Consider the following 26,524-nt stretch of genomic DNA (forward strand, 5'->3'; position numbering starts at 1 on the left):
GCCCTCACTGGGTGCTGATAACTTATGACTCAACCAATGCTGGCCTTAAACTCCTGACATTTTAATATTGTGTGGCAGGATCGGCTGCCCCTCTTCTCTGAGTCTCTGTGGAGAAAAATCTGTATGGTACCCCAGAAGGGAGTTTTAATAATTCAACTTGCTGGTTGATAGAGAGGGAGAGAGAGACCCACTCTTCCCAGACATGTGGGAGCAACTCTGGCATGGGCTCTTACAGTCCTCCGCATTCTGCCTTTCCTCTGCCCTGGATCTGTAAACACCCCAATCATTAATGACAGAGTGTCCAGGAAGGATTGTGTGGGGATGCCGGTGGGTGCCATAAGAACATTTGAACGCTCTGATTCTCCATTTTCCTATTTATAAAAGAAGTTGAACTAGCGTGGCCTTTGAGTCAGACTGGGATCAAATTCTGCCTCCTGCCTCTTAATTCTAATAAGTAAGTTGTAATAATTCCATCTAGTAAAATGGGTATGATTATGGCCATCTTTTAGGTCTGCTGAGACTATAACAAGCAAAGCTTCTTATAGTCTTACAGATGGTTGGTGCGATTTTCCTAACCTTCCTAGGGTTTTGGCAAGAGCAGGGGAGAATGGGGAAGTGGGCATGCTTTGGAAAGCCTGCTCACCTCCAGACACACCTGGGGTTCTGTTCTCAGCCCTGGGAGGATTGCTTTTTTGAAAGAACTCAGGGCTGTAGCTCCTTGAGAGTCAGCTCTGTCCACTTTTCTGGTCTTCCTGGCTGAGAGCAGGGCACCTGGCAGGATGGCTGGAGATAGAACTCTGTTGTCTGGGCTCCCCTCTTTGCAGCACTGCATACCAAGCCCCAGGCTCTAGGAGGAGGCTCATAAGAACTTGGGTTGTGGGGAAGAGATCTGTCTGCAGGGCCCCTCTCTCAGTGGCCTGAGGAAAGGTCCCTGTGTTTCCTGTGTATGCAGTAGTGGATTTATTATCTATTGCTGTGTAACAAACTACTTCAAAAAAAAAATTAGCAGCTGAAAACAATGTATGCTTCCTTTGTCATTGCTGTGGGACTGGAATCTGGGTATTGCTTACCTGGGTTCTCTGTTTCAGGGTTTCTCACAGACTGGCTAGTATATTCAAGGTGTTAGCTGGGGCTGGGATCTCAAGATTCAGCTAGGGAGGCAGCCACTTTCAAGCTCACTCACATGGCTGTTGGCAGGATTCAGTTCCTCACCAGCTATTGACCAGAGGCTGCCCTCAGTCCTGCGCCACGTGGGCCTCTCCAGTGTAGATCTTTGCTTCCTTATAGCCATCAGAAAGAATGTCTTCTCACAAGAAGGAAGTGACAGTCTTTTATAACCTAGTGGCAGATGTGACAATCCATCCTTTTTGCTATGTTTTCTTCCTTGGGAGCAAGTCAGTAAGGCCAGCTTAAACTCAAGGAACTGGGGCAGATTAGACAAGGGCGTGAGTAGCAGGAGATGGGATCACTGGGGACTATCATAGACACTGGCCTGCCATGAGAGGTTGGCCTCTGGAATAGCATCTCAGGCCCCAGGTATTCAACAGTTTAGTTCCCCCACCCCGAAAATGAATCACCATCCCCAGGAGTCTCAGTACTTCCACCTCTTGGGTCTCTTCACACCAAGGAAGGGGACAGATATCTCAAAGTCTTTCTTCTTCACAGCAACTTTGGAGGATGGGAGAGACAAATTCTAGCTCTATTTTGAAGAGAAGTAGGTTGTTCCCAGAGAGGGAAGGACTCTTACCTGGGATACCCCAGCACGTTGACATGTGGCAGAGTTCAGATGAGAACCATGTCGCTGTCTGCCATGATCCTGGAGGTGGTGGCAAGGACACTCCCAGGCCCTCCCTGGCCCTTGTTTTGAGAGGGGATGGTGTCAACTGTGTGTACATGTGCTGGATTCCTGTCCCAAGTTTTCCGAGGCTAGTAGGGTCCTGCAAAGCAGTAGTTCCAGTGGCCTCTCTTCTCAATGGTGACCACATTCTCAGAGGGAGCCTTCCTGAACCAGCCAGCCTTCCCGCGAGCTGAGGGCTTGGGGACGTGGAGACAGTGTCTGTGAGGCAGCCTGGATAGAGGTGGCTTTAGCAGTTTCTCATGTAGGATCAGGGGGAAGAGTCACCCACCTGGGCTGGAGCACTCCCACAGCAGCCTGGGGAGCAAAGGACTGGGCCAGAACTTTTGCATCCCTGTCCTGGTTCTGACACCACCTCATGGTGTGTCCTTGGGTCCATTTACACACCATTTACAAATGGTTTCCCCACTTACAGCTTGAGGGGCTGCCTGCTTGATGCCTGTGGTGCTGTAAATGGAGATGCTATTGGAGGACTTGTGTGGAGGGCTGAAGCCAGCAGAAAGGAACCCCCAATGAGGTTTCTTTCTCTTCCCTTGGTCTCCTGGTGTCAGGAAATTCCCAGGTGAGAGCATTGTGGCCCTCAGACCTCTACATTTTGTCTTGTCACATTTGAATCCAGGTGGAAGGTGCCTGTCCCTTGCTGTTCCCTGGTAGACTTTCAACTAGGAGGCAGAAGGGACCCTTGAAGCAGGTGCAAAGCCTCCAGCCAAGAGTATCCTAGTCAGTTACCTCCTTTTATGGCTGGGGAAACGAAGGCAGTCTTGTGCCTTAGTGTTTGCTTCCTCTCTCAGCTGAGTGTCTCTGAAATAATTTCCTAGTAGTAAAGTCTGGGCCCAGCAGAGGCTGCATCCAGCCCAGTATGGGACCACAGGCCTGCACCCTGTCTCTTTGCCTGCCAGTCAGAGGCCATCTCTTCCAGGCAGCTGCTCTTAGCCCAGCCAGGAGCTGTTTCCCATCTGTGAGGCATCTTCCTGGCAGGAGTAGGGCTCCAGAGAGCAGTGGGCTGGGCTCCCTCGGGCACCTGGTTCCAAGCCAGTACTTCACCCAAATGCAGAGTTCGATGTTTTGACCTGCCTTTGTGCCCCAAGGATGTTTTCACACCATTCTTTGATCCTCAGAATGCTTTATCAGATCACTGCTAAAGTATACCTTATACATGAGAATCATATCTCATTAGTATTATTAAGATCCAGGAAAAAATTAAAATTGGTTGAAATAATTAACACAAAGTAAAACTGGCAACAGCTAAGACTGCACCTGGTAAAATATGTTATTGACTAAAAATTGACAGAAGAATCACATCTTCCTGACAAAATTAGATCAGCAGAAGTTGGCTCAGGAAACATTTTCTGGTAGAAATAATTGCCAGAAGAGAAATCTCCACAGTGGCAAAGGCTCTAATTTGTGAGATTTGATGTGAGCCAAAAGCTGATCATGAAACAATAGTCACTTAAAGTTTTAAAAGTAATTGATCCCAAGGAAAATAATCTCAACAAATTAAAAATAGGGAAGAGTGAAGAAATGTTTTAACATTATTGAATGGAAAAGTGATCAAGGAATTAAATTGACTTAATGAAGATTGTGAGCTAATTTCTTGAAGAAAAATCATCAATGTTGGTTTAATTTTTATCGAAATCCAGATGTTAGAGGCTAGCTCCTACTAGTAGATGCTTAGTGAATATTCGTTGAATCAACAATGAATGAATGAGTTAACAGGTGAAGGAGGTAGGGAGGGGAGCAGGGAGAGTCACAGGATTTCTTTGTCCCAGAGAGAGAAAAGGGAGCTCTGAGTTCCTGGCTGGAGAAGTCACGGTTGGAGCTTGGAGCATCATCCATTAGGGAATCTGCCGTGGTGGACAGCAAGGCAGAGCCATGCTGCGCAGAGCCTTTCAGGCCCTGGGTAGGTATATGCTAAGGTCAGTGGGAAGTCTTTGAAGAGTTTTAAGCAGAAGCATGTTCAAATTTACATTTTATTAGGATAATTTGGGCTACTCTGTGGAGAATAAATTGGAGGGAATTAAACTAGAGACAGAGAGAGCAGCGCACGAGGTAGGAGGGAAGAATTCTTCCTTTTCAGCTGCACAGGGTGACATCTCCTCTGGCTTCTGACTGCCCTGCCTCCCTTCAGTTTCCTCGAGCTTGCAGTCTGGGCCTGTCAGAGGAGGAGGCAGGTAGGGGTCAGGGTTGCTTAGAGGAGGCAGTTGAAGTCTGGAGCTGTGGCCTCAGGAATGTCCCCTGGTGGTCAAGGTCCTGGCTGGAGCTCCCAGGCCCAAGACCTAGATTTGTGGCCAGAGTGGAAGCTGAGCCCCAGGGAAGGTAGGCCAGCATTCCTGGCCACATGCATGTCCCCACTCACCTTTGTCCCTCATGCCCCTGTTTGCCCAGCCCAGCTTTGGTCCGAAGGCTTCTTTTCTTGCTGCCCAACAATGGCCTCCAGTCCTGGCTTTGGAGGTATACAGAGAGTGAACCAATGCCCGTGGGTCCACACCAGGATGGGGAAGCAGCAAGTCCAGACCCACCCAGCCACCCTGGGCCGGATCCTGACTCCTCTGGCCTCCCATGACTTGTCTATAAAGGAGTTCTTGACTCTTCCACACTGGGCCGGTTTTTTTCTCAGAGCGGCTTTCATGACAGCTCCTGATTCTGGGAAAGAGGCTTAGCTCAGGGTCTCCCTACCCTTACCTACATCTAATATCATCTACTCCCTAATTCTATGTTACTAGGATTTGCCCAGACAAGAGCAAAACTTTTCTGAGACCACAGAGCCCCTCTGTTGAGTCTGGGAACTAAGGCCAGTCTGCAATGAGCTATCCCTTAGGGGTACCCTGCATGGACACCATCCCTGCCAGCCCCTTAGTCCTGCCTCAGGGTATACTCTCTTTTCCCCAGGGCCATGCTCTTAGGAGCTCTGCCTTCCATTTGAGGGTGAAGACTTTGGATTTCCTCCTTCAAGGGCAGAGAATCCCCAAGAACAGCAGCTCAAACACGTGCAGATTTGAAATCTTTGGGATTCTTTGAAAGAAACAGCAGCTGTGTGGGGCCTGCCTACTTATTGCACAGGTAGCTAAGCAGGGACCATGGAGTCCAGTCCTGCTCTCCTATCCTCTGACTGTGAGATCTCAGGCAGGTCTTGCTCTGTCACCACCACCCACAGCTGTGTGTTCCTGGGCTAACTACATAACCTCTCTGTTTGTTGCCTGATGAGCTTCCGTTTCCTCACACATCAATTAGAGCCCCAGAGCATCTTCCCTATCCCCTGCACAGAACTCAAAAGACAGAAAATGTTTTCGTGTGTTTAGCCAGCCAGCAGCTCATGTTCACCTGTGAAATTATTGGTGAGAACACAGTGGCTGCATAAAGTGAAGAGTAACCACAGCATCTGTTCCTTCCACCCACTGCCCTGAGACATCTTCTCAGCCCAAGGCCCCATAGAACTTTGGAAGAGAAATTTAGAGAACCATGGAGTAATTTCCCTAAGGCAGCATTTCACAAGAAATCCATGTAGACTCATGGAACCAGCCTCATGACTAGAAAATGAGCATGTGTCCATTTACCTCAAGGTCCAGATAGCCCTCTCAGGTGATCAGAGCTGTCCTTCACCTCTGCAGGACTCTTTCCACATGTAGGAGAATTGGAGGCTGCTCTGATTCTGCTGAGATGAGACCTGACCATAACCACTGCCACTCTAACCCTGCTGGGTGCTCCAGACCCTGGGGCAGATGGATGCACCCTGCCACCGTGTGGTCCTAGCTCCCTCTGCTGGCCACAATGGTTCATCACTTTGAGTCACCCTCTCAGATTGCTACTAGGGGTGCTTTCTCCCTCCCTTCAAAGGCAGCCTTGTTGCCTTTCCTCCTGCCACATGCCTTCTCTCCTGATCCAAGTGCGCGCACCACTGCTCAGGGGGCTTGCTGTGATCCTCTCCATTAGTACATACCATTATGCTATCTAGCATGGGACCCCTGCTCCGTGGGTATGCCTAATTTGCAGGCAGGGCATAGTCCTTGAAGCATGCAGAGACTCCAACAAAGAGAGAAGACAAAACAATAATATGGTGGTAGAAACAAATGGATCAAAGGAGAACGATAGGTCCAGTAGAGTGTGAGTTTCCTGGTGGGCAGAGCTGGAAGAGTAGGAGTTAGATTTCAGGATAAGGGGATCTGAGCTAGACAAGGAGGCATAGGGGTGCTCTGGAGCCCTTTCCTCCTATAGGACAGCCTGCAGAATATAGGGTGACCAGGGCCCCCTCCTTAGGCCCCCTCACTTGGCATCTTTTAGCGACCATAGGCTATTGGCCCCCTCACAACCCCTCTCATCCACAAAATGGAACCAATAATTACAATTCAGAGCTCTGGGATGAAGATGTGGTGAGATGAAGGGCCAGGCACACAGAAGGTATCGTATAAAGTTCTAGAGCACATGAAGAGGCCTGGAGAGGGTGCAGTGTATTGTGGGACCACTGAGGGGAAGTGGCTTCTGGGCTGGTCACAGCAAGATTTAAGGAACTTGGGCTGACCAGGAAGGTGCAGTTAATTTTTTCTGAACTGGTTTCTTCTGTTTACAAAGGAATATTGATTTTGTTGTTGTTTTGTTTTGTTATATAATAGCTTCATTGAGATATAATTTGCATACCACAAAATTAATTTAAAAAAATATACAGCTCAGTGGTTTTTAGATTATTCACAGAGTTGCACAATTATCACTATTATCTAATTTAAGAACATTTTCATCATCCCAAAAGGAAGTCACTTTCATTCCTCCCTCTCTAGCAGCCACTAATCTCTTTCTGTTTCTATGGATTTAACTATTCTGGACATTTCATTTCAATGGAGCAATACAATATGTGGTCTTTGTATTGGCTTCTTTCCTAGAATAGTATTTTCAAGGTTCATCCATGTTGTAGCATGTCAGTACTTCACTGCTTTTTATGGCCAAATAATATTTCATTGACTGTATATACCATATTTTATTTATCCATTTGTCAATTGATAGGCATTTGGGTTGTTTCTACCTTTTGGCTGTTGTAAATAATGCTGCTATGAGGATTCATGTACACGATTTTGTTTAGATAAATATGTTTTTGTTTCTCTCGGGCATATATTTAGGAGGAGAATTGCTTAGTCATATGAAAACTCTGTGTTTAGGGATATGTGTTTTTTTTTCATTCAAACAAATGGTGCAAGAGCATTCAGGAGAGAAATCATCCTTGGATCTCTGAGCTTTTGGAAGGGAGATTGCCCGTAGCCTAGTCCCTGCCGGGCTTCTGGAGTTCACTGGAACCTTGGGTAAGTCTTTTGCCCTGTTGGCTTTAGTTCTATGATCAATGAATTGAGGTCAGTACTGATCTCTGCTCACCTCAAGGGCTTTTGTGAGTAATTATGACCTGTGTAGCATGTCAGGGATTGCAAAACACTTCTGCTTGCTTTAGCTGCTTTCATTTTTTATCCCTGTGAGTTGGGTGTTATTATTTCAGTTCTCTGATGAGGAAGGTAAAACTCAGAGAGGCTAAAGGACTTGACTGAGTTTGCATTGTGGGTCACTAGCAGGGCTTGAACTTGAACTTAGACCCATCAGAGTCTGAGTCCCTAACTTGAACCTCTGTGTCCCTTGAACCAGATGTGTCTCTGGGCAAGGTAGGGTCCTGCCTGAGCAGCCTCTTATTCTATGCCTCATTCTTGGTGCTGGAAATCAGGGCCCAGAGATGGCCAGATATGGGCTCTGAGGCATAGTGCACAATCAAAGGAGGAACAGGAGCTTTGCAAAAGTGCACTTTTTAGCTGCGTGACTTTGGATAAATTGCTCCACCTCTCTGAATGCCAGGCACACAGAAGGTATCGTATAAGGTTCTAGGGCACGTGAGTAGGACTGGGGAGGGTACAGTGTATTGTGAGACTACTGGGGAGAAGTGGTGGGCTTCTGAGCTGGTCACAGCAAGATTTAAGGAGCTTGGACTAGTCAAGAAGGTAAACAGAGTTGGGAGGTCCACTGGGTAATCTTGGTGTTTTCTAGCTAGTGGTTGCTGGAGACTATGAGGGGTTTCCAGGGGTCTCAAGAGTTCTCTCATTTTGGGAGAGTTTGTAGACAGACTTTACTGGTACCCCAAATCCTCCCCCACAACCCAGCTAGTAGATGCCTTGGCGGGGGAGTGGGGGGTGTTACATGACTGCCCCAGTTAGCCCAAATGGTAATAAAACACTTTAAATTTATTGTGACATTTGGATTTAATTAAAAAGTACACACTTAGGGAAGTAGAACATAATGGGGAGAGAAGCAGGGTGGCTTTTCTCCTGATTTCTTCCCCAAACTAATTAGCGTTGTATTTTAAATTGTTTATGTGCCGCTAATCATCACAATAAATCATTTATACTGAAAAAGACACACTCGGCTGTGCCCGCCATGCGGGTTCTGCTCGCCGGGCTCTATCACGAACAAATTGATCTGGAAGTGAATTTATTAACCACTGGGGAAGAAATCATTAGTGCTTTCTCTAAACATTCCCCAGGTACATTTTATTGCCTTAGTTTATGCTGTAACTAAAAGGAGCATTACCCAGGCCCATGTTGTAATTTCCTTGCCAAGCCAGCAGCCATTCCCAAGCTGGGAGGGCTGGGGAGTCCCTGGCTCCTCTCCCTTATGTGGTCTGGTGACCCCAGCCTCCCTTCTGTGGGCCTCTGTTCCAGAAGGGGCTCCCTCTGATGTCTCTGCAGGCCCAAGGCCTTGATGACCCGTCCTGTTGTCTTTCACCTACAGAGTGCTTCATAGTCACTTAAGTTTGTAGCTCAGGAGTGTGGCTTAAAGTTAGGAGGTAGTTTGGAGTTTAGAGAATTGGGGGTCTGGGCTGAGGGGCTACTGGAGCCAGGGAGACTTGTCAAAGGCCAGCTTGTCCACCTGAGATGGGGAGGCTGTCAGCTATGAGCTCATAGCTGTAGATTGGGAGGAACAAATGTGGCTGAGCAGGAACCCAGGCAGGAGCTGAGGGACCAGGTCTGAAAGATGACAGACAGCATGATTGTCAGCTGTCTCTCTGCAGACACCATGGTTTGGAGGATGCAGCCTATGGCCAGCCTCCCCTGCTGACTGACAGGGATGACACTTTCCCTTTGCACTGGGGGGCTTCAGGCTACTCTCACTTCACCAGGGCTGCATCACAAGACATTCACGGCTGGCTTTCTCCCACCAGGTTTCCAGAAGGGAGATTCACTTCTTTTTTTTTTTTTTTTTTTTATTAGTATTAGGTCATAGCTGTGTACATTAATGCGATCATGGGGCACCATGCACTGGTTTTTCTAAACAGTTCGACACATTTTCATCACACTGGTTAACATAGCATTCCTGGCATTTTCTTAGTTATTGTGTTAAGACAATCATATTCTGCATTCACTAAGTTTCACATGTACCCTTGTTTTAAGATGCACCACAGGTGTAATCCCACCAATCACCCTCCAGGGGGAGAGGGAGGGGAGAGAGGGGGGAGATTCACTTCTGCTCAAGCACCTTCTCCTGGGAGCTGGTGGCTGCTCTAGGATACAAATCCCTGTCTGACTCCAAAGCCCAGGTTCTAAATGACTCCACTGGTGCTCTTGGAGCACGCTCTGCCAGGCGGGGGTGGGGTGAAGGGGATCTGAAAGCCTTGCCTTCAACTCCTCTCATCCAGGTCAGCAAAAGGGGGCTTCAACAGGAAACTGTCTCAGTGCTGCTGTCTTAGTGGGAGCCAAGGGGCTCCTGTCCCTGGGGCTCTCCCTCCTGGCCTCCTTGCCCTCCCTCCCCCACCCTGCCCTAGCTAGCAGATGGGCTCTGGCTGCTTTGAGCAGGAAGCAGGACCCAGCAGCTGGCTAGGCTGAGCCTGCCTGAAGGGTCCCTTCTTTGCGCCTGGAGAATACATTTAAAAGTTTGAATTCAAAATTGATTTTGAAGGGCCCTAATCTCCGATCCCCTGGTGCTCACGGTGTGTCTGCAGCTCCTGCCAGACTCTCTCGTTTTCTGGTTCAGTGCGCTGGTGCTCGCGTCCCTGCTGCTGTGAAACGGAGTCTCATCTGAGAGTCTATGTCCTCCTCTTCCTCTGGGGAGATTGCAGGCCCCTTGGGAGTCCTGTTTCATTAGATGGGTGATGTGAGCTTTGCGGGTGCCCAGGGAGCTGCTGAATTGCTGTCAGGGGAACACAGTTTCTAGACGCTTCCCCATTGGTCACAGCAGCTGTGAGGCTCCAAGCAGCATCCCGTTAAGGGCCCTGGAGGTTTGGCTCCTGCAGCCCAGGGTATGATGGTGGGTGGAGGCAATAGAGAGAGAAAAGCTTGGGTCTGGGGGTTTTCTGTGACGAACTCTAGGAGCCATTCTCCCCTCCATCCCCAAGTCTGGCCCCCAGAGGCTCAGGCTATGCTGGGAGGGGACATTGGTCAGAGTTTGTAAGCCAAAAGGAACCTCAGGTGGGAGTGAAGGACACTGGAACTGTGCCAGGAGGGTGCCCAGGCCTGAGCTGCTGACATTAACAGCTGCCTGAGCTCTGGAGCTCTGCCTGCCACTTCCAGATAGATGGGATGGACTATTTATGGAGGGATAGAGTGGAGGCTTCGTTCCTTATGGGTCTGCAGAGTCTGAAGGACAGGATTTTGCTGCTCCTTTATCTAGGGGATAAAGGGTCTATATTTTCACGAGACCTGTCATTTTCCCAGCTGGAGCCCAGTGATGGGCCTCTCAAAAATCTGGACTATGGCAGGCAGGATCTAGGCACTGCTATGGACAGATCTGCTTTGTTTGTGAGGTCCACATAGCTACAGATGTCTGGGGGATGTGGCACGGGGCAGCAACAAGCTGATTAAGGCCCCCTTCTCTGGGGAGGCTGCCTTGTCTGAACTGGCCAACAAACCCTTGCCAGTAATAATCTGGATAGATTCCATTCAGTCTCTTCATACATGAATTGAATTGATGGGCCTCATAGCAGTCATTTTTTTCACCAACACAGGGGACACAGTGGTCGGCAAGACACACAGGACCCCAAGTATAGGCCTTTGTGGGGTTTATGTCCTTATGAGAGAAACCAATCACTTTCCTTAAAGTAACTCCCAGAAAAGTAAAACAATTACAAATTGTGATTAAAAATTCAGAAGGGAATTACTGAGGCAGAGTGGTGGGGGTGGCCATTTAAATAAGGAAAAAAGACGTCAACAAAGCCCTCCCTAAGGAGATAACTGCAACTTGAAGATGAGAAAGAGCCAACCACATGAAGATGCAGAGAAGAGTGTTCTGGAAAGAACACCCATGCATGTGCAAAGGCCCTGAGGCAGGAAGGATATCTGGAATGTGGCTGGAGTGCAGTGTAGGAGGGTGATGCAGGAGCCAGGCCATATGAGGATCACAGGCTAGATGAAGAGTGTGGGTGCTATTTTCAGCCTACTAGATGTTAGGGGAACTTTTAGGCTGGCAGTGACCTGCCCCAATTTATTTGAAAGATTTCTCCAGCTGCTGAGTGGGGGAATGGTTTGTGGGTAGTCAACACTGGGAGGCTGGTGGGGTCTATGTGGATAGTTTGGTGAAAAATGGTGGAGGCTCTGGACGTGCAGGTGAGGTTGGGAAAGGGGTGAGGATGAAAGTCTAGGGATGACACTGAGTATCTGGCCAGAGCATCTGGGTGGATGATAGTGTAGGTGCCATGAGGAAGTCTGGGGTCAGGGTACAAGGAGTAGGTTTAGAGGAGGAAATCATATGTCTTATATCGGACCTGTTGCTTTTTTGATATGTCTGTGACTTTATAGATAAAATTAAAACATTGGAAGAGAATATTTATGCCCATTGTGGAGAGAGAGAACATGCTGCTGGTAACTATGCAATTAACTTAAACCTTATTCCAAGTGACAGACTCTAGTGAGCATAAGCAGCTTCTGATGTTTTTAAGTTTCTCTCACTCAAGAACCACAGAAAACTGCAAGGCTGCAAAAGCAGACCCCATTTGGTCCTGCTCCAGAATCTCAGTACTTGTCAAGACCTTCCCTCTGGGTCCTTGCTACGGTCTGAATGTTTGTGTCATATGTTAAAATCTAATCCCTAGTGTGATGGCATTAGGAGGTGATTAGATCATGGAGATGGCACCTCATGAATGGGATTAGTGCCCTTATAAAAGGGAACCCTGGGTGGCGCCTGTGGCTCAGTCGGTAAGGCGCGGGCCCCATATACCCAGGGTGGCGGGTTCAAACCCGGCCCTGGCCAAACTGCAACCAAAAATAGCCGGGCGTTGTGGCGGGCACCTGTAGTCCCAGCTACTTGGGAGGCTGAGGCAAGAGAATCGCTTAAGCCCAGGAGTTGGAGGTTGCTGTGAGCTGTGTGAGGCCACGGCACTCTACCGAGGGCCATAAAGTGAGACTCTGTCTCTACAAAAAAAACAAAAAAACAGGGAACCCTTGGCTCAGTGCCTATAGCACAGTGGTTATGGCAGGAGCCACATACACCAAGGCTGGCCAGTGCAAACCCAGCCCAGGCCAGCTAAATAACAATGACAACTGCAACAAAAAATAGCCAAGCTTTGTGGTGGGCACATATAGTCCCAGTTACTTGGGAGGCTGAGGCAAGAGAATCTCTTAAGCCCAAGAGTTTGAGGTTGCTGTGAGCTATGACGTCACAGCACTTTACCCAGGGTGACATAGTGAGACTCTTACTCAAAAAAAAAAAAAAAAAGAACCCTTTTCCCTTCTACCATGTGAGGACACAGGAAGAATATGGCTTCTGGAGTCAGGAAGTGAGCTCTCAATTGGAATCTGATGGCACCTTGATCTTGGACTTCCCAGCCTCCAGAACTGTGAGTGATGAATGTCTATTGTTTACAAGCCACCCAGTTGATGGTATTCTGCTATAGCAGCCTGAATAGATAAAGACAGGCCCCAAGGCTATTGCCCCAAACCAGGTTGTGCTGAGTTCAGCTTCCCTCAACAAGGCAGGCCACTGAGGTACCTGTATAATCTCCTTAGCACCATTATCTCTGAGCACTTGAAGGTCATGGAGTATTCAGGCTATAGATGCAATATTCCTAAGGATGTGTTTTCTTTAACCAAAACATGCTGCAAAAAATGCCTCCTGCTCCCTACTTCTGCCTAGTAGGGAGATGGTCCCTTTAGGGGTCTCTGAGTCACATGGCCTGGGCGAGCATGCTGGACTTTGGGAATCTGGTCACCCTGTCCTGATATATCCCTGCAAGGGGGATTTTAGCCGCCTTCTTTTGGCAACATTCACTTTCCCCATTGCTTGAGAAAAGATGTGATGCTGCTTCAGGCCGCAGAGCATGGGGCACTTTCTGGCCAGCAGCTGGGTCTGCGGCCCTACTTGGCCACTTACAAGCTTGCCCTTGAGCAAGTGATGCGATTTTTCTGACTTCAGGGTCATGATGAGCGTAAGGTCCTGGCACATAGTAGACACTCAGTGAGAGGTGAAGTGGTTTATTATCATCCAGTTGAACATGACCATGGTGGCTGCAGATGTTGGGGGTGTAACTAGGTAGTGTGTCCCTTAGGCCTTGATTTTCTTTCGATTTCTTAGCCTGAGCCAGGCCCTTCTCCAGAATGCCTTTGCTCCCTCCTCCTCTCTTTCATACATAAGCCCTGGCTGTTGGTCGAGCCCTCCCCTGACAACTGTGGTCCGGGTTTGGGGCCTCAAGTTGTTCCCCCAAAACTCAGCTTCCTCTGTGGGACATGTACCATCTCAAGGCTTCCTTGTCCCCCTCAAGGCTTCTACATGGCCTTCCTGCTCCTTTTCCAGCCCTGGACCGTCTTTGTACTTAGTTTCTGGTCATGTCCCCTTGCTAGCCCTGTCTAGAATCCTACAGAAGCCATAACTTTTGAAGGACCAAGAGGTGAGCCTATGGCTCAGAGCACGGGGACAGCACTCTGCATAGGTAGTTGTTCCTCTGGGTCTTAGCCCAGGTCCTCTTCTAAACATGTCCCACTCCCCTGCCCCAGAACCATTTGGCAGCCAGGCTGCACAGGAGAACCCTTGGGGTATGTGCTGGATGAAGACTTGAATGCTGGAGTCTGACAGATCAGGATTCCAATCTGTGCCCTTCGAGTTATATGACCTTACATAGGGGCCTAAACCTTCGTGGGCCTTTGTTTTCTCATCTGTGAAAGGGGGGCAATCATTTACCGTATCAGAATTCATTCATATGAGGATTTGCTGAGATAACAAACATAAGAAGCTTAGCACCTGGCACTGACTGCTGAGTAAATGGTGAGTTTCATGAAGAGGCATGCAGTTCTGACTGAGAGTGTATCTATCTTAGTTCTTTTATATATATATAAGGCAGCAAAATGCACAAGTCTCGAATGTGCAGTTCTATGAATTTTTACATATGCATGCACCCATTTAAACATTCAGATCAAGATATAGGCCATTCTCAGCCCCCCAGCAGGCTTCCTCATACCTTGTCTCAGTTGAGAATCTATCTCCTCTCCCCACAACCATTATTCTGACATCAGAGCAGTTTTGCCTGTTTGGGAACTACATACAAATGAAATTATACAATATGTACCTTCTAGTGTCTAGCCTCTTTCCTCCAACATTATGCTGTCCCATTCATCTGGGTACTGTGTATTAGTAATTCTTTTTCATTGCTGCATACTATTCTGTCGTTTGCATATGCCATAATTTATTATCTGTTTTACTGTTGGTGAACATTTGTGTTGTTTTCAGTTTGGGGCTATCACGAAGAAAGTGTCTATGACCATTCTTGTGCATCTGCTTTGATAAACATAAGCTGTCATTTCTGTTGGGCATATACCCAGGAATAGAATTGATGGGTCATAAGATAGACCTACGTTTTTGTAGCTGATTGCTTTAAGCTACTCTGCCAAACATTGTTATAAGTACTTCATGTCCATTATCTAATTTAATCCTCAGTCTTTTAAGGCAGGCTGTCCTCATTTAACGGGCAGAGGTGGAAAATGATGGAGTCAGAATTCAAGCTGAGACCTGTGTCTGCAGGGCCCACAGTCTTAGGTCTGTGCTACCCTGCCTGTCCTTGCAGACTCCCCTTGAGGGGAGTGCCAGAATTGAAAATGCCAGTCCCTCTACTGAGCTAACCCCATGTTGTGGGCTAAGCCCAGCCTCCAGCCTTTCTCTCCCTGCCCCAGTGAAGATCTGGAGGCCAGGGGAGCCCCCACTTCACTCCCTCATTTGACCCAATGAACATGCTGCCTGCAGATGGGTGCACAGAGCAGCTGTAATGAGCGTGCTCTGGGTGGCTGTAGCCGTGCGTTTCAACAGTTGTTCTCGTTGGCTTTTGATTCCAAATGAGTAGGAAATGCTATTAGTTCAGGCCTTGCCTGCTGCATGGCAAGGCCCTGGGATAGGAGTGCAGTGAGACGAGAAATTGTGGAGATAAAACTGGTGTGAAATGGAGGTCTTCTCACAAGGCTGGATGTGTCCGTGTGAAATGAAGTTACTTCTGAGAAAATGAGATTTAAAGAGATTCTGCAGAATTAGATTCCACTTTCAAATTTCCTTATTAAAGGGGATTGATGTCTAGGAGGGGCTGCTGGCAGGCTGTGTTTGGGATCCTACTGTGCAGGTCCAGGTCTGAGTGTGAGCCCTAGTGTGAGCCAGAGTTTTTCTACTATTCTTATCATTCTACTGAAAGTTTGAAATTTTGTCAAGATGAAAAATTAAAATCAAATGAAAATGTGTCAGAGCAGGGGTGGTGTCCTGGGGTGAGTGTTAATAATATTACCAATTTCCTGTGCCTTGTACCCCTGGGTGCCAGACTCATGTATGACCTTACGTGTATCTACCTTCACCAGACCCTTAAGGTCCTCATTTCCCAGATGCAAGTCAGAAAGGTGAAAGGATTTGCTTTAGGTCCCCCAGCTCCTTCAAGTCCCAGACTCAAAACTAGACTCTGACTTTAAGGTCTGGACTCCTAGCCTCGGCCTTGCTATTGACTCTGACCTTTTGCGAGAGTGGAGACAGACAGAACAAAGGCATTTCTTCCTGGAGCAGTAGTGGAGTGAAGGCTCCTGGAGATGGAGAGGAGCTGCTTCAGCTGTGCCAAGCAGGACACACTGGTGTGTGGGAGGGGGGTCTCAGATGCCTGGTGGAGTTGCCGGTGGTGGCCAGCAAGGGCAGCCACAGGGCTTATCTGGAGTGGCCTGGGAAAGATAGACATTCTGGGTGGAAGACAGGCCTTGATGGAGCACATTGAGGGGTTATGGGAGTGTCCGAAGCTACTGTCCAAATTGGAGGTGCCGATGGGACTGGAGGCCTGCAGTTTGGAAAATCCACATGCTGGATCTTAGGAGCAGCCCCGGTTGGGATGGGTGGCAGAAGTTGCTGAGGACTTGGGTCTGGCCTAGTGGACCACTCTGGGGGTGGGGAGGCGCATATGAAGAGGAGGGTTTTTCTCTTGGCTGGAGAAGGAGTGTAGGAGGGGTAGATGACCTCTGGCAATTCCTGCCTGTCACCTGGACCATCTGGCTTTCCCCCAGATTAAAGAACTGAGGGTGAGTGTCTGGCAGCCGGATGAGTCAGACTGGGAGGCTTCTCTGTGCAGCCTTCCACCAGCAGCCCCACCTCCCCTCCTCTGCTGGGGGAGGGCTGGGCATGTGGCTTGTCCCTCCTCAAGTGTCATTCTCCCCACATCCTGAGACTTTGGGGTGACACAGGGCTGAATGAACTGGTTTATTTTGCTGGGCCCAGTATATGCATCTGAGCATGTGCCAGGGCGTGTGGGTAGGCACAAATATCATCCATTGTAAAATATCAGTGTTTTCATGGGTGAGTAGTAATTACTGGGTAATGCTTTAAAACCTTTCCTGAAGGAGCACAAAGCTGTTTTTTTCTAAAGTCAGGAGTACATTAAAAGGATTACCATGTAGATTTGATTTTTAGATAACACTAAAATGGATCCCAAATGGACTTCAGCAAAGGGATGCTATCTCCTTAATGGAAAGTGCATGGCCTGAGGCTCAGCTCCCAGAGCCAGGCTGGGGAGGGAGGGAGGAAAGAGGTGTCTGCAGGGGGCAGGCTGATGGGCTGGGTGGGGGCTGGGGAGACAGGCAGGAATGAGGGGCTCTGGAAGCTGTGGGGAGCTTATGTCTTCATCCAGTGAGCAGGAGACTACAGCGCCCCCCTTAAAGCCCCTTCACCTTTCCGGCAGTGTTTGTAAGTCTCCTGGACTAGCCCAGTGAGAGCAAACACAGCGTGGGTGCCCCATAAGGAAGGAAGGGATCACTCTGCCATCCCATTTGACCCCCGTAGCTCTTCCATTTTCTTGTAAGAAACAAGAAGTTGTTTCAATTTTCCTCTCAGGGCAGTCCAGGGTGTCTGATCTGGACCTATAGCCAGTCGGTTGCAGGTCAGGAGTCTAGCACCAGTTCCATCCTGCACATGTGCTCTGACTTGGGCATCTCCCAGGGCCTCAGCCTTTCCAGACAGAGAAAGCTCAAGGGTCTCTAGATGTTCTGGGCCCTCCAGCCAGGTTAACTGTGGTGTTATAGGTCTTAATAGACATGGGACATTTAGAAGCTGTGCAGCTTCTATAAGAGCTCCTCAGAGCCTAAGAGAGGGGTTCCCAGGCCTTATAGGCAACCCACCTATACAATGCTCAGCCTGGGCACAGGCAGAGGGGAGGGGTGCCTCATGACTTCCACAGCATCTTCCAGGTGCCAGGAACCCTGGTGATGGGATTGCTGACTAGTGCTGTAGTTCACAGCCCTGTAGGCTCTGTAGCCATGCATGCTGGGCCTGAGCTTGAAAGGCCAGCTGTCCAAGAGCCAAGCCAGATAGAGGGAGTGGGACAGATGCTCCTAGAGCTGAAGTCCCTCACTGCCCCCTTCATTTTGAGGTATATTTAATGGGTAGGTGTAGCCTGAGTGTGGATGCTCCAGCCACTCACCCACCCACAGTAATAGCAAAGGTATGGATCCCAGGGAGGGGCTCAGGACCACTTGGGCAGGAGTCAGGCTGCTGCAAGCCTAGGTGAGCAAGGGGAGTGTCAGCCCTGTGGGACCTGTACCAGAGGCCTGGGCCGAGATCTTCAGAGTTGGTGTTTATATGCATAGCTATGCTGGCTGGATGCTCCCTCCGTAGGACCCAGGAACAATAGTCTCAGCCTTGGGGCTCCCCAGGGTCCTCCCCCAAATCCAGCTATTTTATCCCTCTTCCCTGTTTCTTCACATCTACCTGTATCAGGCCTTGGAAGGAACCTCAGGTCTCAGCCCTCAAGGGTATCTGCTCCACAGCTGCCCTTCATGGGCTCCTCAGAGCTATGGGGCAGACTGGACCCTGCTGGTGGAGATACAGGCAGGCCTGAGGATGGAGTCATCCTGGGCCCATCACTCTCTCAGATCAATTAACCTTTAGAGCTGCATTAAGGAAATTGGGAAGCAAACTCTCAGCTAACAGATGGGCCTGAGGGACTGGGGGAGGAGGGCAGAGAGAGTCTGTTGGCCTCTGTCATGCAGTCTGCAGGGACCTCTTCTGCCCTCACCTGTCCAGGGGGAGTCTGAAGAGGCAAAAGGCCTGAGAAAGGACAGGGAGAGGAGAAAGATCCTGAAGGCCATCCTGATCAGGGCTGACATTAGCTCCTCTGTCTTTGTGAGCCTTGGTTTCCCCATCAGTGGAATGAGAGCATTTAACTGGAAGAACTCCTCTGCCCAGACTTCTGTGGGTTCTGAGTCTGAGGCCCTGGTGGCTGGATTCTGTCCTAAAGACTGAGGAAGGGCCATGTCTGAAGAGGGAAGTGAAAAGAAGTACAGGGACCCAACAGCTCATAGTCCGTGCTGGGGCAGGCAGGGGCCAGGATGGGAGTGATGCCATGGGGTACAGGACTCCAGAGCCCCTGAGAGATCAGGGCTCCTTTAGAAGGGATGGACCAGTGGGAGAGCAGGCTCCAGAGGCTTGGTGGAAAGCCCAGAAGGCAAGAAGGGGTGCCTTGGTCAGGGAAGTGGCACACACACCCTACTGTTGTCTTCATGAGGGGTTCCCAGGAGACTCGAAGGGTCAGCCACTCCATGAAGTCCCAGGTCAGGGCTCCTGAGGGCCTCTGCATTTCCCTCTAAGCCTAGTCATCTTCCTTAGTCGAGTCTCACAGGCCCACATATGCGTACAGACTCCTGATGACATTTGTCCCAATATTCTCCTGTGTTGCCCCTGTGGTAAGGGCAGGGGACTAGGAGCCTGTGACTCTGTGCAGGTGTGCCCACACCTTCATGCTGTGTCTGTGTGTGCAGGTATATATGAGTATATGTTACCTACTGGGAGGCCCTGCCCCTGCAGTGAATGCCATATTGAGATTCCTGCCCTTAGTACTTGGTGCTTTCTTGTGTGTTGAGGGCTGATATGGGGCCTGGAAAGGGGAATTAGCCAGGATCCAGGGACTCAGAACCTTCTCACCTTCCAGCAGGTGGGAGTCGGACTCCAGCTGAGATGTTCCTGAGCACAGCCCCAGCCAGGCCAGCTCAGCAGCTGTCCTCACTTGCCAGGAGCTCCAGAGCCCTGGGAGGATCCTAAGAGCATCTCAGTTTTTTTCCTGATGCATTCACAGTTCTGCATGAGTAGACCAGGAGGCTGTAGCCTGTTTAGGTTAAAATGGTCAAACATAATGTGTGTGGGAAGACTCAAGTTGACAATATATCTGGGAGTTCGTAGGGACCCCACATGCATGAGGGGCCTCTGCAGGATAATTGTTTCATGAGAGGAGCTTCAGGCTTTCTCTGGATCAGACTTCACAGGGGGAAGTGGCCAAAATGGGGAGGAACATCTCAGGGACCAGAACTCTGTGTGTGCCTCTTGGAGAGACCTTTATAGCTGGGGAACAGGTCATGCCATGCAGCCCAAAGGGCAGAACCCAGGGCCAGGGGAGATCACTGGGGAGAAAAGAAGGGGCCTTGGGAACTCCAAAACCAGCAGAAAGAAGCTGTGACTTCCCCATTTCCAGGAGGTGGGGGATGTACCCCGAGGCCCAGACCCACAGGACCCTCCCTGTATCCACATCTGTCTATCCCTCTCCAGGCGTGCCGATGCTCTCCGTCCAGCCCAAAGGGAAGCAGAAGGGCTGTGCAGGTTGTAACCGCAAGATCAAAGACCGCTACCTGCTGAAGGCGCTGGACAAGTACTGGCACGAAGACTGCCTCAAGTGTGCCTGCTGTGACTGCCGCCTGGGCGAGGTGGGCTCCACCCTCTATACCAAGGCCAATCTCATCCTGTGCCGACGCGACTACCTAAGGTGGGCTGCTGCCACCTATCCTGCTCAGAAATCCCCTTGTCCTTCGAGGCCCAGCATGACTGTGCCCTGGCTGTAGACCCAGGACCCTCTACGTGTGGCCCATGTGCCCTCTCATTCCTGACCATTGTGCCCCTCCCCTGCCTACTCAGACACCAGAGGAGGTGGCTGAGGGCAGGCCTGTGTCTTCACCTTGAGCTCAGTGCCTGGCATGGGCATCTGAGATCAGCTTCCTGAGGGCCCCGGCCTGCTTTTGCCCCTGACTTTTCCTGGTGCTTCTGACTCCCTGCTCCTACAACTGGGAGGGGACATTCAGCAGGCCTTTGAGAAGCAGGTGGAGAAGCTCTGACTTTCATGCCCTCCTCCCTGATGGTGTCTCCCCACCCTCCCAGTGCCTAACACCCACCCCTCTGCAAGTGGTCCTTGGCATCCCTAGGGAGCCTGGCAGGTAGCTACACCCTAGCAGAGGGGCCTCTGAAGTGGGAACTTAAAGACCCAGGTTTGCATCAACATCTCCCAGACTTAGTTTACTCCTCTATGGAGTGGTGAAAGAACAATGCTTCCCTGCCTTGCATTCGTTGGAGCTCTAACTCACCTTTCCCAAACATGGGTCCTATTCCCTGGGGCCCCCTTCCCCAATTAACCCTCCCTTAGCTGTTTATGACATCAACAAGCCTGGAAGGAGGCCACACAGCAGGGCCTTGGCTGAGGCCCAGTTCCTGCATTTGGCTCTGTTGCAGGCTGCTGGATGGTAGCCGGGCCTTTGTGGAAGGAAGGCCCATCGCATTAATTAACAGGTCGGGGCAAGGGTATATGGGGTAGGGGATCTCAGTGGAAACTCCCCTACTTCCCGGAAGATCCTCAGACTTACCTCTTGCATCTTCTCTTTTAACTCCTGCCTTTTGCAGGAGTTTTAAGAAGTGATTCAATGAAACAGGATCTGTGACTTAGTGCTCCTGGCCAGGGCTGGAGGGAAGGGGCTGAGGCCTGGAGGAGGGAATAAAGAGGGATGTTCCAGGGGATTCACCCTTCTAGGACCCAGAAGAGGCCTCCCAGGCTGGAGGTTTGGGGCATCACTTGGGGCTGAACCTGCCAGGTTAGGGAGAGGTGGTTGACAGCCTGATAGGTCCACAAAACTTGGAGAGAGAGGCCTGTGGTACAGGATGGACTTGTTGGGAGAGCCCAAGCACCCACAAATATTCTGGGCCCGGCTACTAGGAGCTGAAGGTATGTTCCTGTGCTCTGGCAGAGGCAAGGAATGACTTTTGGAGCCATCTAGGCCAGTGGGTTGGGTGGGAGTGTGGCATCCTTGAGCTTCTCAGCCCGGAGGATGATGGCTGTCCAGAGCCTGCCGCCTCTGCAGCCACTGCCTATTGGGCTGGTGGCAAGAAAGGCCCTTCTTGGCAGGCAGATGCTGTAGCCCAGCCTTTGTCTGCCTTAATCTGAGCCACCAGGCAGCTCAAGCTGATGAATAATGGAGCCAAGCTCATCTGCAGGCGCCTGAGCTTGAGCTGGACAAATCGGGGATTAGAGGGGCCTCCTGTCCGCCTTTCAGCCCTACCAGTGTGCAGCAAAGATTCAAGAAAGAGCCTGGTTAACTTTGACCATTGGGATAAGGATTGGCCTACATGGAGAGGGAGTGAACTCCCTGACCCTAGAACTTTGCGGCTAGCAGCTAAAAGGAGGGGTGCCTGCCGCAAAAGGGTGTTTGTATCAGATGTTCTTGAAACTTCCTTTGGGCATCAATTCTGTTTTAGAAACATCTTTGAACAAGATCATCCATGCTCATTTTACAAAAGTCAAGCATTTCCATTTTACAGAAGGATAACCTGAGGTTCAGAGAAAGGAAAAAGGGACTTAGGCAAGTGATACAGTGAGTGTTTAGCAAAAAAAAAGGGTTTAATAAAACACTGTAATTTTGAAGGAGGGAGTATATGTAGTGGTTTAGAACATATTCTCTTGAAAAAGGCTCTGTGACTTGGCAAGGCATATACTTCTTTGTGACTCATTTTTCTTATCTTTAAAATGGAGAGGGTGATGCCTGTGGCTCAAGGAGTAGGGCGCCGGTCCCATATGCCGGAGGTGGCGGGTTCAAACCCAGCCCTGGCCAAAAAACCACAAAAAAAAAAAAAAAATAAATAAATAAATAAAATGGAGAATAATAATAGTACTTACCTGATAGGGTTGTTGCCAGGATTAAATGAGTTAATCTCTATAAAGTTAATCACTTAGAATAGTGCCTGACATATAGCTAGGCATTTGCTTAGTTGGGATGGAGAATTTGCAACAGTTTTTCGAACAACCCCATGAAGGGTGTATTTCTGTCTTTGTTTTAGAATTGAGGTAAATGAAACTCAGAGAGATTCAGTGACTTGCCTGAGGACACACAGCCTCTAAAATTTAGCCTTGTGTGAGGCTGGAGCTCTTGCTTGCAGGCAGCCCAGTGCTCTTCTGGTGGCTGCAGGTGGTTGTAGGACCCCAGTGTGAACCTGGAGGAGGCCTTGGGATGGGCAGTGTCAGCCAACTTCTGACTCCCTCCACACTCTGCCTGTGGGGAATGTACTGGTTTCTCTGAAGCCTGGTCTCTTGGTAGAATTAGATGCTGCTATCAGTGCCCATACCCCCTTGCCCAGGCCCACATGCCAAGCCCATAGGGCAGCAGAATGGGCAGGGCCCTGGGTAGAAGTAACGTCCTTGGCCCCCCAGCTCCCTGGCAGACTCCCCAAGTCCTCTGTATCCTTCCCTTGCAGGCTCTTTGGCACCACAGGAAACTGCGCTGCTTGCAGCAAGCTGATCCCAGCTTTTGAGATGGTGATGCGAGCCCGGGACAATGTGTATCACCTTGACTGCTTCGCCTGCCAGCTCTGCAACCAGAGGTGAGTGCTACACTGCCTAACACACTCACCAGACACTAGCCTGAGGCCTGCTGGGATGGGCCAGGCGCGCTGTGGAGGGGTGCAGGTGAATGCAGGGTCTGTGTGTGCACGCTGTTGTGAGTGTGTATGTGCTTTCTGTGTTTTACATGTGCCTGAGCCCTATAGCCAAATATGTACACTCCAGTACTGGGTGCGCACATTTGTGTGGCTTATTTCTGTCTGAAGGTAATGAATGAAGGTATGCAAGAGTTTACTGTGCATGCATAGTTTGAATATTCATTTGCATGTATGTGATTTGTAAATGTCCATGTACAAGTGGGTACACGTGTGTGATGGACTTAATATGCATGTGTACATGCGTTTTTAAATGTCCACAATATGCAGGTATACGTGTGTTTTTAGATGTCCGTGTATAAGGGGAGTATGTATGTATGTTCTGTGTGTGCATGAGGTGAGCACACATGTGCACATGTGTTTTAGATGTGCATGTACTGGAGTAATGTATCCTTGTGCCCCGTGTCCATGTGTGTCTTATGCAGATGTGCACACATATAAGTTCCAGTGAGAAGGGGTTCCCAAACCTGGAGGGTCAAATCCCTTAGGGAATGGCCACTCACTCCTGCCCCCACTCACATGATTCTGGTTCCAGCCCAGCTTCTTTTCTGGTCTTTTGATCCCTACTCAGTGCCCCAGCCCTGTGGGAAGCCCCAGGGACTTAAGAAGCGAGAGCTCTTCAGTCCTGGCTGGGGTCTAGCTCCAAAAGGCAGGCCCTTTTCTCAGGAGCCCCCAGGTCAGGTAGGAACTCATAAGTGTTCCCAGAGGGAACCTACTGGAAACACTGGCCTGGCTGGGGGTTCTGGCCAGATCCACTGCTAGGAGGACTTGGTGAAGTCACAGCGCCACCTGGTGGTTGAACTTGGATCTGCTGGGACTGGGCCAGCGATCCCGGGCCTCTCACTACAGGTTTCAGCCACCACCTGGGGACGTTTTTGGGGAAAAGACTGGAATCGTCCATTACTTGGGGAGGACGAGTAGGAGGGCCTTCCTCAGGAAGCAGAGGAGAGAGTGGAACAGGGTTGCCTCCTGGTAGGATGCCCTAGATAACCCACAGATTCTGTTAGGAGGAAGAGTGCCCTTTGTTAAGTTGGGGAAAGAAACAGAGGGATAGAACAAGCATCCATTTTATCTCTCCCTCCTTCCCCACCTCTGCCTTTTTCCATCTCTCCTCTCTCTCTCTCTCTCCCTCTCTTTTCTGTTTCTTTGTGCTCTCTCTTCCTCCCTCTCTGGGACTGGGGTAAGTGGTTCCTGCAACTCCCCACCACCTTGCCCACGCTCACCTCCACAGGAGACCTGACTGTGAGAGGCCTGTGCCCCAGGCTGGAATGTCTGTCTGTCCTATCATCCAGGGGAGACCTGGATGTGGGCTGGGCTGACCCAGGGTTAGTTGACCAGGTTTGCTGTGGGACTTCTGGGAATCCCCTCTGGAAAGCTCAAGGAACAAACTCCCCATCGCTGCCTCCCTCGTGTCCTATCTCCTGGGCTGGGCTGGGGCCTGTCTGAAGCCCCTGCTACCTGCTGGGACCCCTCCCATGGCTTCTCGTTCTCTCGCTTGGATTTTCCAGATTTTGTGTGGGAGACAAATTCTTCCTGAAGAACAACATGATCTTGTGTCAGATGGACTATGAGGAGGGGCAGCTCAATGGCACCTTTGAATCCCAGGTTCAGTAACACCCAGCGCCTGGCCCCCTGGCCACCCGCCCAGCTGGCCATGCTCCTGCCATGGTAGATCTTCTCCGTCCTCGATGGGAGGGACAGCCCTTCTTCCAACACTGCTGCCCGTCTGTGTGTGACCCCTCCTGGGGCCAGGCTGGGCCTGTACAGTCTGTCTTCTGTATATAAATGGGAACATTTATTTTATGAGAAATGTAATGCGATTTTATTACTGGCGTGGATTAAACTTATGAATGTTTCTGGGGCGGTTACTCTGCGTTGTTCACATGACTGACACGGACCTGGGACCCCTCCCCTTCCCCCTCAAGGGCATGGAGAGGGTGCCGGCCTCTGGCATGTGCTCTTCTGAACGGGGGAGCAACCGGTTGGCTTTAGGGGGAAAAAAACTAGAAGGGGACAACTCAGAACCCCCATTCTGCAACCCAAGGTGAGATCTGGGCTTTCCTTCCCCTTCCTAGCAGAGCATACACCTTGGCCCCAGGTAGGCCCCCCAAAAAAGGGGCAAGAGGAAGCCTTTCCTACTCTGTTCCTGTGGTCCATTCTCCCATTGAGACCCCAGACTGACTGCCCAGATGGGGACCAGCTCCAGCCTCCTCTGCAGTAGGACCCCAAAGCTTGTGTCCCCTACAATGGGAGCACCATGCTGAAATCCCTCTTCCCTTTCAGGGTGATAGATAGAATTTATTGTCTCTGCCCAGCATCTGGGGCCTGACCTGGGGCCCTGCTTTCTGCTCTTCTGATTGAGTTAGAACAATCCTTCTGTGTTTCTCTTCAGCTTGGCCCATGTAGGCTGGAGGCTTCATTCAGTCAGTCACCTCAGTCCACTCTGTGTCTCAATGCTATACTGCAAGTGGGGGTGACCTGGAACAAATGAGACATGGGGATGAATCATAGATTAGACACAGTCCTTGCCCTTGAGGAGCTCACCCTGGGGGTGGAAACCAGAAGCCAGGGAGGGAGGAAGCCAGGAAAACAAAGCACATGGGGAGACCTAGATCTGGATAAGCCAGCTCCCTCCAGGGGACACAGGGCCACTTGTGATGACTTAGGAGAGTTGGAGACAGACAAGTCAATGGACACGTGGTCAGACAAATACATGTGCTGGCAGGCAGGAGAGATGGACACACAAGTAGACACATTTGCAGGTAGAGATAGGCAGGAAAGACAGATGGGGACAGGCAAGCTGCCACACTCAGCTCTGGCCAGAGACAGCCAAAACTGCAGTGGGCAGGCAGGCACTAGGATGATTGCTATTTCCCTAGCTGAGCAAGCTCCACTCAAAGTAGCAAGGGTACTGTCGGTCTTGGCTGCAGACACAGTGCAAAGCAGAGGGCCTGGAAGTGAAAAGATAACATATCACTGAGCAGTATTAAAAAGAGAGGCTCCTGAGTCCCACGCCTAGACAGGGAAGGCTGTATGGACAGGCTCCACCACTATCAGGCTACTTGCCCATCCTTTCCCAGGGGCTATTTTAACCCTGGCCAGGTCAGATAGAGCCAGACCATTGCCTCAAGCTCTGCCTGCTCTGGGTGGGCTGGGCTGGGCTGGCTGCGCCTCTGCATCACCCTGCCCCAGGCCTGCTCCTCCTCTTTGAAGTGGAAGGATGGCTGTGCTCTCCTGGGTGCTTGGAGGAGGCTACCTCTCCAAGTTGTGGTTTTGTGGTCAGTGACCCAGTATGTAGAAGGGACTGCTAGGGCCAAGGATCTTGGGGTAGGAGTTCCCAACTTTGGGGCCACTCACCTTCTGTGATTAGCTGTACCCTTGCACAGGCAAGAGCAGAGAGGCAGAAGCCAGAGGGTCTGGGTGCAGCGTGTGTGTGTGTGTGTGTGTGTGTGAGAAAGAGAGATTCAGGGACTGTCAGTAGGT

The 26,524-nt window shown here is 50.2% G+C and overlaps 1 protein-coding gene across 3 annotated transcripts in view; it reads left to right on the forward strand.

Moving 5' to 3' along the window:
* The window catches only part of LMO1 (LIM domain only 1), a 39,146-nt gene extending 14,244 nt beyond the window's left edge, over positions 1-24,902 (forward strand). For 2 of the 3 annotated variants that reach the window (XM_053561367.1, XM_053561368.1), the window contains 3 exons: positions 19,841-20,054; positions 22,802-22,927; positions 24,550-24,673. In XM_053561367.1, coding sequence (XP_053417342.1) covers positions 19,841-20,054; positions 22,802-22,927; positions 24,550-24,655 — 446 coding nt within the window. In that variant the 3' untranslated portion in view covers positions 24,656-24,673. Of the gene's footprint in view, positions 1-19,840; positions 20,055-22,801; positions 22,928-24,549 lie in introns of all 3 variants that reach the window. The other variant, XM_053561366.1, reaches the window with a different exon arrangement.
* The last annotated feature ends 1,622 nt before the right edge of the window (positions 24,903-26,524 follow it).

This window comes from Nycticebus coucang, chromosome 14 (assembly GCF_027406575.1).
Source record: "Nycticebus coucang isolate mNycCou1 chromosome 14, mNycCou1.pri, whole genome shotgun sequence".
Classification (NCBI taxonomy): Eukaryota; Metazoa; Chordata; class Mammalia; order Primates; family Lorisidae; genus Nycticebus; species Nycticebus coucang.